This window comes from Ceratotherium simum, chromosome 7, assembly GCF_057802395.1.
Source record: "Ceratotherium simum simum isolate JZ-2026a chromosome 7, ASM5780239v1, whole genome shotgun sequence".
In the NCBI taxonomy this organism is placed as follows: Eukaryota; Metazoa; Chordata; class Mammalia; order Perissodactyla; family Rhinocerotidae; genus Ceratotherium; species Ceratotherium simum.
In genome coordinates this window covers 20,751,684-20,766,164 of record NC_141906.1, presented here as the reverse complement: position 1 = coordinate 20,766,164, position 14,481 = coordinate 20,751,684, and the positions used below count along the sequence as shown (strand labels likewise).

The following is a 14,481-nucleotide window of genomic DNA, read 5'->3' as shown; positions in this document are numbered from 1 at the left end:
CCACTGTGTGTGCAGCCTCTACTGGGACCTCCTCCACACTGCCCCATGGGACTTGAGAGCAAGGGAACCCATGTGAACAGAAAGCTCATGCTGCCTCCTGTGCCATGAGTAATTAGTCTTCTGTCTGAGATCCAAGAGTCTTCCAGCACCTGTGAAACTGAGGCAGGCCGAACCTGTTAGCTTGCAAGCAGAGTAAATCTCAGATGCTTTCACAATTTTTGACACCACTCACTTTAAGGGAAGAGTAGGAGAGAGATATATTAAGGAGAGGCACTGTGCTAGGTACTTCGATATATATTTTATCTCATTTAATCCTAAGAACAATCCTATGAAGTATTATTACTATTATTATTGTTGTTGTTAACATCATCATCATCATTTTATAAGAGAAAACAACAGGCCTCAGGAGAGTTAAGTGATTTGCCTAAGGACACACAGCTAAGGAAGGGCACCTGCTGGACTCCAAAGCCTTCCAAAATTAAAAGAAAGGAATGATGTGGTTTCCTCCTTTTTGTGGTCCCAGAAGCCCTCTGGGTTTCAGTTCATTCAAGGCTGGGCTTTAGTCTCTTAGCTGCTCCGTCTTTGCTGAGCTGCTTTCTCTGATGCCCATTTCCTTAAGCCGTTCCAGAAGCTGGGCCATGTCTGCCCATGGTGAATGAAGTGGAACCTGGGAGTGTCCCTCCTGTTCCCGTTCTTCTGCAGCCCCCAGAGGCAACCCAGCCCATAGCCTCTGCCACAGCTTACCCACAATATCTTCATAGGCGTTCTCTTCTAAAGTGCTTTTGGATCCAAACTTGGGTTGGCTCTCAGTACCATTCTCAGTGGGAGAAGAGGGATACAGGGACTGGAGACTGGATGCATCCTCAAACTCAAAGGATTTTCTGTGAATAAGAAGAGCAAGAGTCATTCCAGCTGAACTAGATTCCCACTGCCTTGTTGGGGACTGGCCGTGGGCAACAGCAAAGATCAGAGGTGCTCCTCACAAAACCAGCTACTGAACAAAGCATCAAGATGGGTCCAAACTTACCACTGAAATGAAGAGACAGAAGGTCTGAAAGGCCCCAGCCTGGGTGCCTGCAAATAATACCAATAACAACTACCACAGCTGAAAAGGGTGCTGTGTGTCAGATGCTGTGTCAAATGTTTCACATGTGTTATCTCATTAATCTGCACAGCGCTGCTACGAGGTACTGTGCCATGTCACAAACGAGGAGACGGAGGCTCAGGGAGATGAAGTGACAGAGGCAAGACTTGCCCAGGCTGTCTGGCTCCAGGGTCTGAGCTTTTGACGTGGGCCTCCAAGTCCTGGAGAATATCCTCCTCGAGAAGTATCCGCCATGGCCACAGGAATTGAGCGCCGGATCTGCCTTCAGAGTCTCACATCATGCTTGCATCGTAGCAAGGATACAGCACTGAGCAGGTAATAAAGGCTCAACACTGGATGGGTGATGCCCAGGGCTGTATTTGGGGGTTGGGAAAGCAGCTAGTGGTGGGTGGTTTGTTGAAACAGGAAGGGCTGAGCCCACAAAGCAAATCACACCACTTCTGAGGTGGAACTAGGAGAGCAATTTGCAGCCAGAAGCTACTTCTAAGATCAAGCTTCCCTTCAGCTAGTCACTTGCTCCTTTCTATCCTCAAATAACCCTCCCCTCTCCTGTAGACTTTCACAACCAGAGCTTGTGAGCTCCTCAGACACCCTGAGCCCAGGGTACTCTCTGCTCCTCTCCTTCATCAGGCAGGTGCTTCCCTCATCTAAGACGACCCCAGCTGCATCTTCTCCCTTGCCAAGGTAGCTCCCAGCAGGCTCCTGAGGAGGGACAGAAGGAAACGACTGACTGAATCCCTCCTCTCACCCAATAAACACCTCCTTCCTCTTTTGGGAACCATTAGACCTTTCAGCCAACCAAGTCCTTTCTTGTTTAAGGAAGAACTCTTCCTGAGAGTCCTGGGGTGCAAGTCAAGGACAAAAATGTCCTAAAGGCCGCAGCTTGTTCTCAGCTTGCTGGCTACTTTGCAGCACTCAACACAACTCAACACTTTACATTGGCACTCTCCTCCCTTCGCCTCGATGACACGGTCCCTCCTAGTTTTCAACTGCCTCTCTGACAAGTACTTTTCAGGCTCTTGTGAGGGATTCCCTCTTTCCATCTGCCTTTTAAGTGCCAGGGTCTCTCTGAGTTCAGTCTTTAGGACTCTTTTTCTAACTCTGTACTTTCTGGGGGCCAAATATTAATGGACATCACCATATCTACCATTTCTACCATGAGGACTCCCAAATCTGTCTCTGGCCCAGACTTCTCAACCAGTTAAATACCCAACAGCTGAGGGCAGTGGTTCCTGAATCTTGGCCCACAGACCACTGTTGGTCTGAGACCAAGCTTCACTGACATATACAGTGGAGCCAACACCTTATGCAGGTAGTTTTCAAGTCAGCAAATAAAACACAAATCACATTCAGCCAAATTATCCTTGAAAATCCCTCAGGTAGGTACCCCCACATTGAGGGCCAACACACTGTCTTTCATTAAGACTAATATAGTCAGTTTCTCCCCCAGATTTTTAAACAGATTTCTTTTTCTTTGGTTGAATACCAGAAGAAATATTTGGTTGTATTTTTTAAAAAATAAAAAGCAGGGGCTGGCCCGGTGGCGTAGTGGTTAAGTTTGTGCGCTCTGCTTCTGCAGCCCGGGGTTCGTGGGTTCAGATCCTGGGCACAGACCGACGCACTACTCATCAAGCCATGCTGTGGCAGTGTTCCCACATACAAAGGAGAGGAAGACTGGCACAGATGTTAGCTCAGCAACAATCTTTCTCAAATAAAAAGAGGAAGATTGGCAACAGATGTTAGCTCAGGGCCACTCTTCCTCATCAAAAAAAAAATTATAGTAAAATAAAAAGCATATTAAATATAAGATTTATACCTGGCATAACAGATACAAACTTACCATCTCACGCTCCTCAGAGGAACATGCTCACTGTGTGGAAAGGCAAATAAAACAGCCTGTACTTTTCTCTTTTTCTCCAAGAGCACAGATTTAAATTTGCTAAGTTAATTCTTATATGAAGTGACTCCACCATATATGGTATGTGTGTGTGTATATATTATATATAAATGTAATGTGTGTGGGAGTATATGTAAACCCTTCAGGCTGATGTACTCTCCCCCACCCCCTTTTTTCACCTAGCTAACTGCTTTTTGCTCTTCTAAATTTAGCTCAGCAACTCCCTCTACGAGGAGGCTTCCCTTAGTCCCCAGTCTAATTTAGACGTCTCTTCCTCTGGGTCTCTGCAGCATCCTACACTAACACGGATCACGGCACATAGCACAGCATCTATGATTTATTTGTTCATCTATCTCCTGCACCAGATCACGAACTCCTCCAAGAGAAGAACCATGTCTTATTTGCCTGTGTCCCCTTCACCAGCACAAGGCTTAGTGCACAGCAGGGTCTAGATGGATGTTTATAGAAGTGGATGAATAAGGACAAAGCAAACACTCTTGGCAGGCTGTTAAAGACTTAAGAGAGTCAGTGAGCATGTTGGGATGGGCCAAAACATGAGATTACCCTTAGCCAAGAGCTCTTCTGGCTCATAGGTCTCAAGCTTTGTGATGTCTCCCTCTCTGCACATGGCAGGAAATCTTCTGTATGAAATGGGTTATGCTAGATGAAGTCTGAAGTATGGGGTCAGGTTGAAGAACCCCCAGATATGAAACATACCTGAATGCCCACCTGACTTTCACTTAGAAGACAAAGGCAATGAGGGGTTGAGGAACAAGGCTTCCAAAGGAAGCTGGCTCCCAGCCTACCCTAATTCAGAAAACAAGATGCCTGTCAACGTGCACCAACCACAGCAGCTCCAGCTCTCAAGTCACTATAATTGCGGAGATGGCCTGGGTAGTCCAGGGCCAGGAATGCGAGATTTGACCAGGAAACCAATGTGAGTCTCAGAACAGGTCATTCTTGGACATGGCCAAGGGGTAGGTGAAATGTTCTTTCACTCCTTTTTCCATCAGTCTCCCCTTTCAGGATCCAAGGATCCCCTCTTCATACAGGCCCAGGGTTCCTATATGGCTGGGCAGCCCTCAGGAAACTGGAAATCACATTAAATGTGTTGACACTACTGTGTTAATGACAACATTATGACAGATAATGCTTCACTCAAATCAACTTCTAATGCTGGCATTTCAGGTAGTCATGAGGCGAAGATCTTACTAGTCCTCAAGGGACTGCCTATTCTATCTAAAAGTAAGGTAGCCCTACCCTTCTCACTGAGGACTGAGGAAGCTTCGACAGGGCTCGTAATGCAGCCTGACTCTAGTCCAAAGGCCAAACCAGCCAACGTCTTCAGTACACAGCATCTGGAAGAAGCGCTCTCACCCTCCCACTCACATTTAAGTATCCTTATCCTGCAAGAGCAGAAGAACAATCTCTTTTTCACCTAACTTATGTTACCACCTAACAATTATTTGGTGCTTCAGAACTTACAAAGCACTATTGACTGTGACTCACAACCACAATCTGCTTTTGCATCTTCCATTGAAAAGAAAGCCACTGTGCCCAGCTACAAGACACCGGAGGGGCATCTGTTACCTGCTCTGGGACTTGCGGTGACCACGCATGTCCTTCTTGGGTCTCCGGGTGACTGGTGGGGCTGGGGTGGAGGGCAGGGGGGGTGGAGCAGCAGGTGTGGGCGAAGGAGGTAGACCATTGCTTGGCTTACTCTTGGGGTTCTTGTCAGCCTCATATTCAAAGGTGCGCTTGGGTTTGGGGACAGGGTTCACAGCGGGGTCAGGGGAGCTCTTCGATGGCAGCAGCTGGGGGCTTGGGCTATTTCCAGGGGTCCCTGGCTTCGTGGAGCCACTGCCTTCCCTCTCTGGGGGTGGGCCCGCCTCCCCCCCAACTCCAGCCACTCCTCCTGCCCGGCTGCCAGCGCTCACACTTGCAGTCCCTGTCAGTTCCTCCAAGGTGCCCAAGGTCCCAGTCTTCCTTCTCCCTCGGTCTACACTGTAGCAGCTGCTGGGGAGCTGGGGCAGTCCCCGGCCCGGCTGCTCCTTCAGGGCCTGTTCAATTTTCTGGATCCGACTCAGCACTGCTGAGCTCTCTTTCCTGCTGCCATGCCCCCTGAGGAAGGCACTGGGCTCACTCCGGCCTGGCCGTTTCTCCAGCCGGTAGAAAGAGTCCCGGACAGGGAGTGCCTCTCCTTCCTCCTCGGTCTCAGGGTAGGAACACTCGGAGAAGGTCCTACTCATCCTCCGGAGGCCCTTGAAATCAAAGGTCTTTTCTGAGCTGCAGGGGGACGGCACCACGCTGGGACAGCCCACACTGGGGCAGCCCTCACTGACCACCAACTCGCCCCCAGAGCCCTCCCGTTTCTCTCCACACATGCTCATCCTGGGCGAAGCCTCTCGGCGACCCTCCCATGCTGAAATCTTCTCCCGGATGCCCAGGCTGTGGGCACGGGCGCCAGTGCGGTTCAGAAAGACACTCCGTGAGCCAGCGGCTGGCCCCAGGGATGGAGTGCTCTGGGCAAGGGGGAGGCAAGCAGCTACTCCCTCTACATCCTGGGCTGCCCCTTGGACATTCTCCTTCTGGTCCTCTCTCTTGCACACTGAAGGGCTTCTGTCCAAAGAACTGAAGCTGGTAGCCTTGAGGGGACAGACAGGTGGTGAAGTGTCTGGGGTGGGAGCTTGAGGATTCTGGGGTGAAGGATCACGGGGGTGCCAGTCCTTGAGGAGCAGCCGGGAGCTGGAGCGGCTTGGGTATCTGCAGGCTGACGTTTCACTGTCACTGAGGGGGTAGATGGGACTCCTCGGTGGGGAGAGAACTGGAGGTGGAGAGACTGACTGAGACCTAGAAGCAAGAGAAACTGATAGTGAGTGGCCTGATAATCAGAGGCACTATATTTTATTCTTAGAGAGCTCAGTGTCTCTTTCCTGTAGGATTCTCAAGCTAAAAGTACTCTGTTCAAGTAATGCACCTTCAAAGCTATCCTCAAGGAAAGAAACAGCTCCTTACCCACAGCAGGCCAAACTCAATGGGGCTCTCTCCCCAATTCATTCCCAGAGATCCTAAGTAATGTCCGGAACAGAAGCCAGTTCTGTGACAGGCGAGAGCATCCCAAGAGTCTAAACCTACCAACTAGAGAAGAGTAAGACCAGTGGTGTGCTGCTAAATGTTTAACAATCGGCTCTCTGGGGGAGAAAGCCCAGATCTGTAGTATTTGCCAATTTCCGCAGTATAAATATTCCCAATATGTCTGATTTCAAGCTACCAATGTGACCTCGTGGAATGTGAAGTTGGGAAGAGATGCTAACGATCAGCTCTCATGAGCTGCTACAAAGCATCTCCAGCACTTCACACTTCCTGAAGTAGCCCCAAAAATACACTCAAGCCCTTTGATCTGTCTCCTTAACAAGCCCCTACCACCCCTGAGACTTCTGCTACTGGACACAAGATACTGCACCTCAGCTTGAGTCTTGGCCAGAATTCAGGTCCCTGAAGGTCTCAAAAGGATCAGGAGGGCCCAAGAAAGAGTCCTTTCTACTCACTGAGGAGGCTAACGGGGAGGGGAGACCAACTCCTTAGGCAGCTCCACCCTCCAGTAGACATCACATCAAATAAGTACCAGTCATTTCCCAGCTCCAAATCCACATACAGATCTTATTGAATATCAGGAATAGTTCTAAAGAAATGTCATTACATATATTAACTCATTTAATCTTCACAAAAACTCTATAATTATTATCTGTATTTTACAGATGAAAAACACTGAGGCATAGAAAGCTTAAATATCTCATCCAAGGTCCCACAGCTGGTAAGCGGTGAAGCCAGGACAAGAAAGTACACTATACTATGTTGCCTCTCTAAAGAGGAAGCCGTGGCCTCTGCCATCTTTGCAAAATACCCGGCGCCCCCAGACGTAGCTCAGCAGAAAACCCCATAGCATCAGGCACAGCCCTGTCTCAAATGTAGCATTTGTAAGTGTCAGGGGACCTCTTGGTCTTCCCTACCAGACCATGATTTCTTCCAGGTAGAGGGACACATACTCAGTATCTGGAAGGTGCTCAGTGAACGATGAACAAATAAAGAAAGGAAAAGGTAAAGGTGAGTTTATTGAAGAGAACCATGAGCACACTTCCTTTTCAGTACACTCTTGCAGTTGTCTACTAGGGTAATCACTGTCAACTTAGAGAATTCTTCCCAAACAGTTTCAGTTCAAAGACAGCAGGGTTTCGCCAGCACTGCATGCTACAAAGGTCTACCTGACCCTAATGCCATGGCCCTCAAAGCTGGGTGGTCCAGCCTTGTAGGCTCCAGAGTGCCATGCCATCCACAGGAAGGCAGCCAGCTGCCCCTGAGCCAGGCTGCTGTCACTGCTTGCTCACACACAGAAAACCAGAGCTCGGGTGAGTCAGGGATTGGCCGATAATTCCCTGTTGGGTCATAGCCTCTGGCTGCCCCTGATCAACAGGAAACCTCAACATGCTTAAGTTGTTTTTAAAAGGGCAAGTCAAACAAGAGCCATCCCACGTGTACATGGGCACAGATGAGAGAAATTCAGTGCCCAGCCAAGCCGATGACCAAAGAGACTGCTCAGTGAGGAGGTGTGAAAAGAATAAGCCTCAGCGCTCCCTAGGGGAGGCGGCAGCAGGGCAATGCGCCAAGCTGAGCCTGGGGAGATCTCAACCTACTCACAATTGAGAGAGGTCTTAGATCCCTCATTTATTTTACAGAACCATGGATGCAAAAGGCCATCAGTCCAGCCCTGTAAGCCAATGAGTGTCTGGGCTGCACAAAGGACTCTATGTTTCAGTTATTCTCAATGGGAGATGGGAGAAGATGGCTTTCATAGAGGACGACCTTATCATTGTTTATTCACTCAACAAATACTTAGTGAGCACCTACTATGTGCCAGGCCCTGCTCTGGGTGCTAGATACAAGAATAAACACAAGAGACAACAATTCACGTCCTTGTGAAGCTTACATTCTAGTGGGAGACGACAGGCACCTAATGAGACTCTGAATCTCTTCGGAAGCCATTTCAAACTATATATCCCTCCTCTCTCCAGACATTTTGATATATGCTCCCTAGGGATGTGTCTCCTCAACCCCCAAGGTGAAAATTCACCAGTCCATGGAACCACTGCTACTTACGAGGGGTGTGGCACGGCTCCCATAGGCGGGATAGAAAAAGGGTGAGGACCTCTGGCCTGATTCCAGCATGCTGTCAGAAAGAATGATTCTGTAACCTCCCTTAGTAGTTCCAGCATCCCACAAGCAAAGAAATTCTCTCAATGCCTAGCCTGCTTTAACTCTTGTGAAGGGTAAAATAGAGAAGAGACTGGCCCTTTCCTTTTAAGGTCCTAGTCTTCACATCATTGCTGATCTGTGGCCCAGAGCTGCAAGTGCTCCTTGCCCAGACTCCCACAGGCCAGGCCCAATGCACTTCAGCAACTCATGATGGAAAAGGGGGCCTGGCCAAGCTGACCTGGAGCCCAGGCACCCCTGGGTTCCTCACAGAGAAGGCAACATTCACTCACTCCAAGGTCCTGGGATAAATTTGCAAACAATATAGATAAGGCGCTCCCTCATGGGGCTGAAATTCTCACTCAAGGGTAGAACTCACTGCTACTCTCCATATGTTTCTACCCATTATTAGGAACGTGACCATGGGCAAAGCCACTCCCTCGCTCTCAGCTTCCAGTTTCAGTTCCTCAAAATTGTTCTAATTACATCACAGAGTTGTCATAATGGGCAAATGAGACCATGGATGTGAAATGATGTCATACACTGTAACTCACTGGGATTGTTAATTATCATTAGTATTATTTTTCACCAGGTTATGCTAGGCCAGTCATTCTCAATAGAGGGTAAGAACATCATTGTCTTAGAGTTCAGGTTTCAGTGCAGCCACTGACAAGCTATGTGACTTTGAGCAAATAACCTTCTCTCTCCAAGCCTCAGTTTCCTTATCTGTACAACGGAGGTTAAAAGAACACATATCTCGGAGGATTGTTGTAAGGAATAGAGACAAGGCACGTCAAGTGTTGAGCTCAGCGGCTAATACATAGTTCTCAATCTTAGCTTGATAATTACTAATACTAACAAGGGGCTAACTATTTAGAATAACTGCTTGGGAAACTTTCTCACACAGCTTACCTCTGTCCTTGGATTCTAAACATTCGGGGTGGGGAGGGGAGAATAATGAGGAAATTGAACAAGGCCATAAATTCTTTGCAGCTTTTTCTGCTCCTTGAATCTAGGATGACATTGTTATTTGCTTTGATCAACAGAATGCAGTGGTAATTAAATTTTTCGAGTTCCAAACTTGCAGCCTCAAGAGGCCTTGCAGTTTCCCCCTTCACCCACTTGGAATGGTGCCCTAAGACTGTCATGTGAGGAAGCCAGTCTAGTCTTTTAGAGGATGAGAGGCCATGTGGAGCATAACCAAAGCACCTCAGCCAACAGCCAGCCACCATGTGAGTGAGGTCATCCTGAACCCAGCTGAACCCAGGTACATAAGTGAGCCCAGGGAAAACCAGTACGAAACTGCCCAGTGAATGCAAAGAAACATGAGAAATAATTAATTGTTCCAAGCCACTTAGTTTTAGGGTGGTATGCTATACCGCAATAGTAAAAGGATACAGGTGGGAGAGGCCAGGCTTGCGTATAATTGGCCCAGCCCATCTCAGTGCAGAACCACTGTTCTGGGGCCTTCCATCCCTATGTGTCTCTCCATCACTTCCCCACAGACCAGCTTCCACGGTCTTGATGTCTGGACTGGATCTCTCTCTCACTCACTACTAGAGGCTCTGGCACTATTTTGTGAGCCTCCCATTTCCTTGGAAATGGAGCTAGTTCTATAACCCCAAACATCAACTTCATCAGTCTTTGCTCTCAGGTTGAGGGAGGGCTCAGGAGGATCTGTTACCTAGAGAACAGAGAAGCTTAAGGAGGAACACAATGAGGGCTGGCAGTCTGGATGCTTGGTTCTTTGGAACAAAGAGTTTGCACAGCAGGTGACATCTCCTTGGCGTGGACGGCAGAGAGTGCTCACTCTTGGGCTTTAGTTTCACTCTCTAGTTGTTTCCCAGTTTTTCAAACTGAGGTTGGGAGCGAAAGAACGATAAGCCTCCTGTTGGACAGGGGAAACTATGGCCAAGAGAATGGTAGTGCCAGGATGCAGGCATTCTCAGGAAACCAACCATCTGAGCAAAGTCCTCTTTTGGTTCTGGTCTCCCATCTGCCACTGAAAGTCTCCAGCTTCGCTCCTTCAGGGTTCCCAGGACAGCTCTCTGCCAACCTTCTCTGAACCCTGACCATGGGAACAAAGAAGCCACCTACTGCCCAGGCTGAAGTGTGCCAGCTGCACCAGGCTTGAGACACACCTTGGCCCTTCTATCTATTCAACGAATATTTATTGAGCACCAACTATATACCAAGAACTATCTTAGGCATTAAGGATCAGCAGAGACTAAAAATAGACAAAGTTTCTCTCTATAGGTAACATTCTGGTGGAGGGAGACAGCATGGCTTTATTTGTTTAGAGTGAACAGACAATAAACAAACACAGACTAAGGCGCCAATGAAGAAGAATAAAACAGAATAAAGGGATAGAGATTAATAGGAGGAGCAATCAGGGAAGGCCTCTCTGCCGGGGGAACATGGGAACATAACCCTAAGGAAGTTAGCAATGTATTTATACATGGGAGGAATGTTCCAGGCAGAAGGAGCAGTAGGGCAAAGTCTTGAGACAACTGCATATTTAAAGTATTCCAGGGGCAGCGAGGAGGCCAGTGTGGCCAGAGCGGAGTGAGAAGAGGAGGAGTGGGCTGGAGATTAGTCAGAGAGGCACCACAGGCCACATCATGGAGGACCCCATGGACCAACAATAAGACATGGGCTTTTACTCTAAGAGAGAAAGGAAACTCTTGAAGGGGTGAGCAGAAGAATGACATGATCTGACTTTGTATCAGAGAATGAAGTATAGGGATGCAAGGGTGGCAGCACGCAGATTATTTACAGGCCACTGCAACAATCCAGACCTCCGATTAGGATGGCTTGGATTAGAATGGCAGCTGTAGAGGTGGATCTATTTTGAGGGCTGTGCCAATAGGATTTGCTCATGGACTGGATGAAAGGTATGAGAGACAAAGAGAAGTCAAGGATGACATCAAGATTACTAGCCTAAGCACCTGGTAGAATGGAGTTAGGGTTATGAATTTCAATTTGGTAGTCATCAGTAGTATACAGATACTATTTAAAACTATATGACCAGATGAGGTCATCTAGGGAGTAAGTGTAGCTAGCCAAGAAGTCCAAGGACTGAACCCTGGGGCATTCCAGTGTTTCGAGGTCAGGTGGAGAAGGAAGAACTAGCAACAGAGACTGAGTGAGAAGAGCACGTAGTGAGGAAGGAGAAAAACCATGAAGAGTGATGTCCTGAGACCTTCAAGAAATAGGGAGTAATCAACTGAGTCAAATGTGCTGCCAATACAGTAAGAGAAAGACTGCGAAACGCTCATTAGATTTGGCAACATGGAGGTCATTGTGACCTTGAGAACAGAGATTTTGGTAGAGAGATAGGAAAGGAAGCCTGACTGGAAAGAATTCAAGAAAATAGGAGAAGAGAAGTAAAGACCAAGAGTTCAGACAACCCTTCCAAAGGGTTTTCCTAAAAAGGGGAACAAGGAAATGAGGCAGTAGTTAGAGGAGAATGTGGGGTAATAGAAGCATTTTGTTTGTTAATTTGAGCTAGGAGATATTACAGCATGCTTGAATGATGACTGGAATGATCCAGTAGAGAGGGAAAAGTTGTTGATGCAGGACAAGAGGGGACAAATGCAGGAGCAACGTCCTTGAGCAGGCAGTGAGGGGGATGGGGAGCCAATGCCCATCTAGAAAGGCTGGCATTATACTGGGGAACCCCCTTTGCTCTCGTTCCCATCCACCTGGGATGAGTGTCTTCTCACATGGCCTCATCCCTATGCTTTTTATGCTTCCTTCACTCCTGGCTTTTACTGCTGCTTGTATTTCCAACTCATTCCACAGAGGGGAGAAAAGGTCCTGATTTGTTCTTTTTATCCCCCTTGGCTTTAAGGATCTGGATCCAGCTGCCTCTCCAAACACACTGATCTACCTGATGACTAAATCCTATCAACTCTGCATCCTTCACATCTCTCAGATCTGTCCCTCTCCTCACCATCCCCACTGCTACTGCTACTTCCTTGGTTCATACTGTCTTTTCCTCCATACAATCCAGCATCCCACCCTGAGCCACAACAAACTCCTTGCTTTCCACACCTCTAGGCCTTCACACATTCGTTTCTTTTGCTTGGAATGCTGGCTTGTCCACTTACATATCTCTGTCGCTCAGCTGAAGTATAACCTCCTCTATGGAATCTCTCTTGACCCTACTCTCTTCACTCAGGTGGAGATGGCCAATTTTTGACGCCTTCATTGTGCCTGGAAACACATCTATTAGGGTACTTATGACACTTTATTGGACTACATTGTTTCTTTACCCATCTCCCTTACTAGACTATGAGCAGACCTACTTGAAGGTGGTGACAGTGTCTTGTTAATCTTGGTATCCTCTACTCTTTGCACTGTATCTAGAATTCAGTAGGAATTAATATATTTGTGTTGAATGAGTAAAAAATAAATGGTCAAAACCTAGGTCTCCTTATGCCTGCTCGGGGCATCATTCAGACTTCCTTGCCTCCCTCTCTGTGCCATATGACCTGAAGAACAACACAGAAAGGTACACAAAGCACTTAGAGCAGTGCAACATGGCTGTTGGTCCCCTAAGTCCTCTCTCATAAGGCAAAAATCATAGACTAGACCAAGGGTCTAGAGACCTGGGTTCTCCTCTGGTCCTGGTTCCATCACTTCCTGGGTGTGCTCTTGGGCAAGTCACCTAAACTCTCTGAGCCTCAGGTTCTCTATCTATAAAACAAGGGGAAAACACTTGCTCTGAGCATCCTCATATACTAGCTCTGTGACTAAGATGATGTAAATTTTAAAAGTGTTTGAACACTATAAATAGTTACATGAAGGTAGACGAAACATAAAAGAGAAGTACAAAGCAGCTAAAAGACACCTAAGACTCTGCTCTTCTCATCTCTCGCTCTTTATTCTAAAACCCCAGAGCTTGTCCCCGGGGAGGCAGACACTGTGAAACTGGGCATTTGTGCCACTGCCTGTCAGCAGGCAGCTAGTCCTGCTGCTCAGCACAGACGTGGATGCCAACACTGCAGCATATGACTGGCCAAAACCAACATTTACAGGAGAGAAAGCAAGATAGATAAAAGGAGAAAGAGAGAAGAAAAGGGGGAGAATACAAAGGAAATTAAAACAAACAGGGAAACATAAACACTCACACTCACAGACAAATGTATAAGACAAGTGAGTAGGAGAGAAACGGTATGAACTAAGGTGTGGAAAGAGAAACACATTTAAAGAGAAAGCACCGTGCGTGCGAGCGCATAGACGGAAAGTGCGAGTTAAAGTGTAAAATACACACCCTTCCTTCTAGTATTTTTTCACAAGAACACAACCCAACCCTTGAGTTAGTGACAGGGCCATTCTCAAGTAACACAGCAGGAAGCATTTGTGCTAAGGGACGCCTCACATATTGTCAAGTGCACCCAGGGACTTTTTTGAAGGGAAGGCTATCTTTAGTCCTTGATGACAAGACAGTTCTGAACTCAGTGTGTCCAAAGTTGCTTTTTTTCTGGCCACAGTGCTTCTAAAAGTGTCAGTATCAAAGAGGACCAGTTGAGAACAGTTGGGGAAGGTCCTGGGAGCCCAGAAAATAGCCCCAGAGGCTCCAAGATGGGCTGTGGGTGCCATGAAGTAAGCCTGTCTGCAGGTTAAGGTTACACAGAGCCCAGCTTCCAATATGCTCCCATCCCAACTCAGCAGAGGTCTAGCTTGCTCTCAAATGAAACTGCCTGGGGGTTCGGCATTCGCCATTATAGGGCTGCTAAACTAAGGTTGGCCCTGTCGGCTCAGTGGGCATCAGCATGCTCCCACCACTCAGCAATTGCCCCAACTCTGGAGATGGCATTCTCACTGTACCCCGCCAAGGCTATACTCTGAGGCACACAGGAGGAGAAAAGGGAGAAAGCCTGCCTAAGTACTATCAGCAAGTCCAAAAGTTTGTTCCCCAGGCCAGAGGAGGAGCTCAACTCAGTAACTCCCACTGACATCCTCCTCTGGGACAGTCCTGATAAAAAGCCAAAGGACAGGGTGACTGACACTCACAATTTAGCCTTCCTTAGTGCTCCTAAAGCAACCTCATCTCAAATGGCTGGAAGAGGGCCGGCCCCAAGGCTTGGCGGTTAAGTGCGCGCGCTCCGCTGCTGGGGGCCCAGGTTCGGATCCCGGGTGTGCACCGACGCACCGCTTCTCCAGCCATGCTGAGGCCGTGTCCCACATACAGCAACTAGAAGGATATGCAGCTATGACATATAAC

The 14,481-nt window shown here is 47.9% G+C and overlaps 1 protein-coding gene across 7 annotated transcripts in view; it reads right to left on the bottom strand.

The window, feature by feature from the left end:
* Positions 1-14,481, bottom strand: part of DENND2B (DENN domain containing 2B) — a 152,245-nt gene that overhangs the window by 29,137 nt on the left and 108,627 nt on the right. For 5 of the 7 annotated variants that reach the window (XM_087433250.1, XM_014782781.2, XM_087433249.1 and 2 more), the window contains 2 exons: positions 4,593-5,852; positions 745-881 (listed from right to left, as the gene is read on the bottom strand). In XM_087433250.1, the coding sequence (XP_087289376.1) occupies positions 745-881; positions 4,593-5,852 (1,397 nt within the window). The remainder of the gene's footprint in view (positions 1-744; positions 882-4,592; positions 5,853-14,481) is intronic. The other 2 variants (XM_087433253.1, XM_087433252.1) reach the window with 1 other exon arrangement.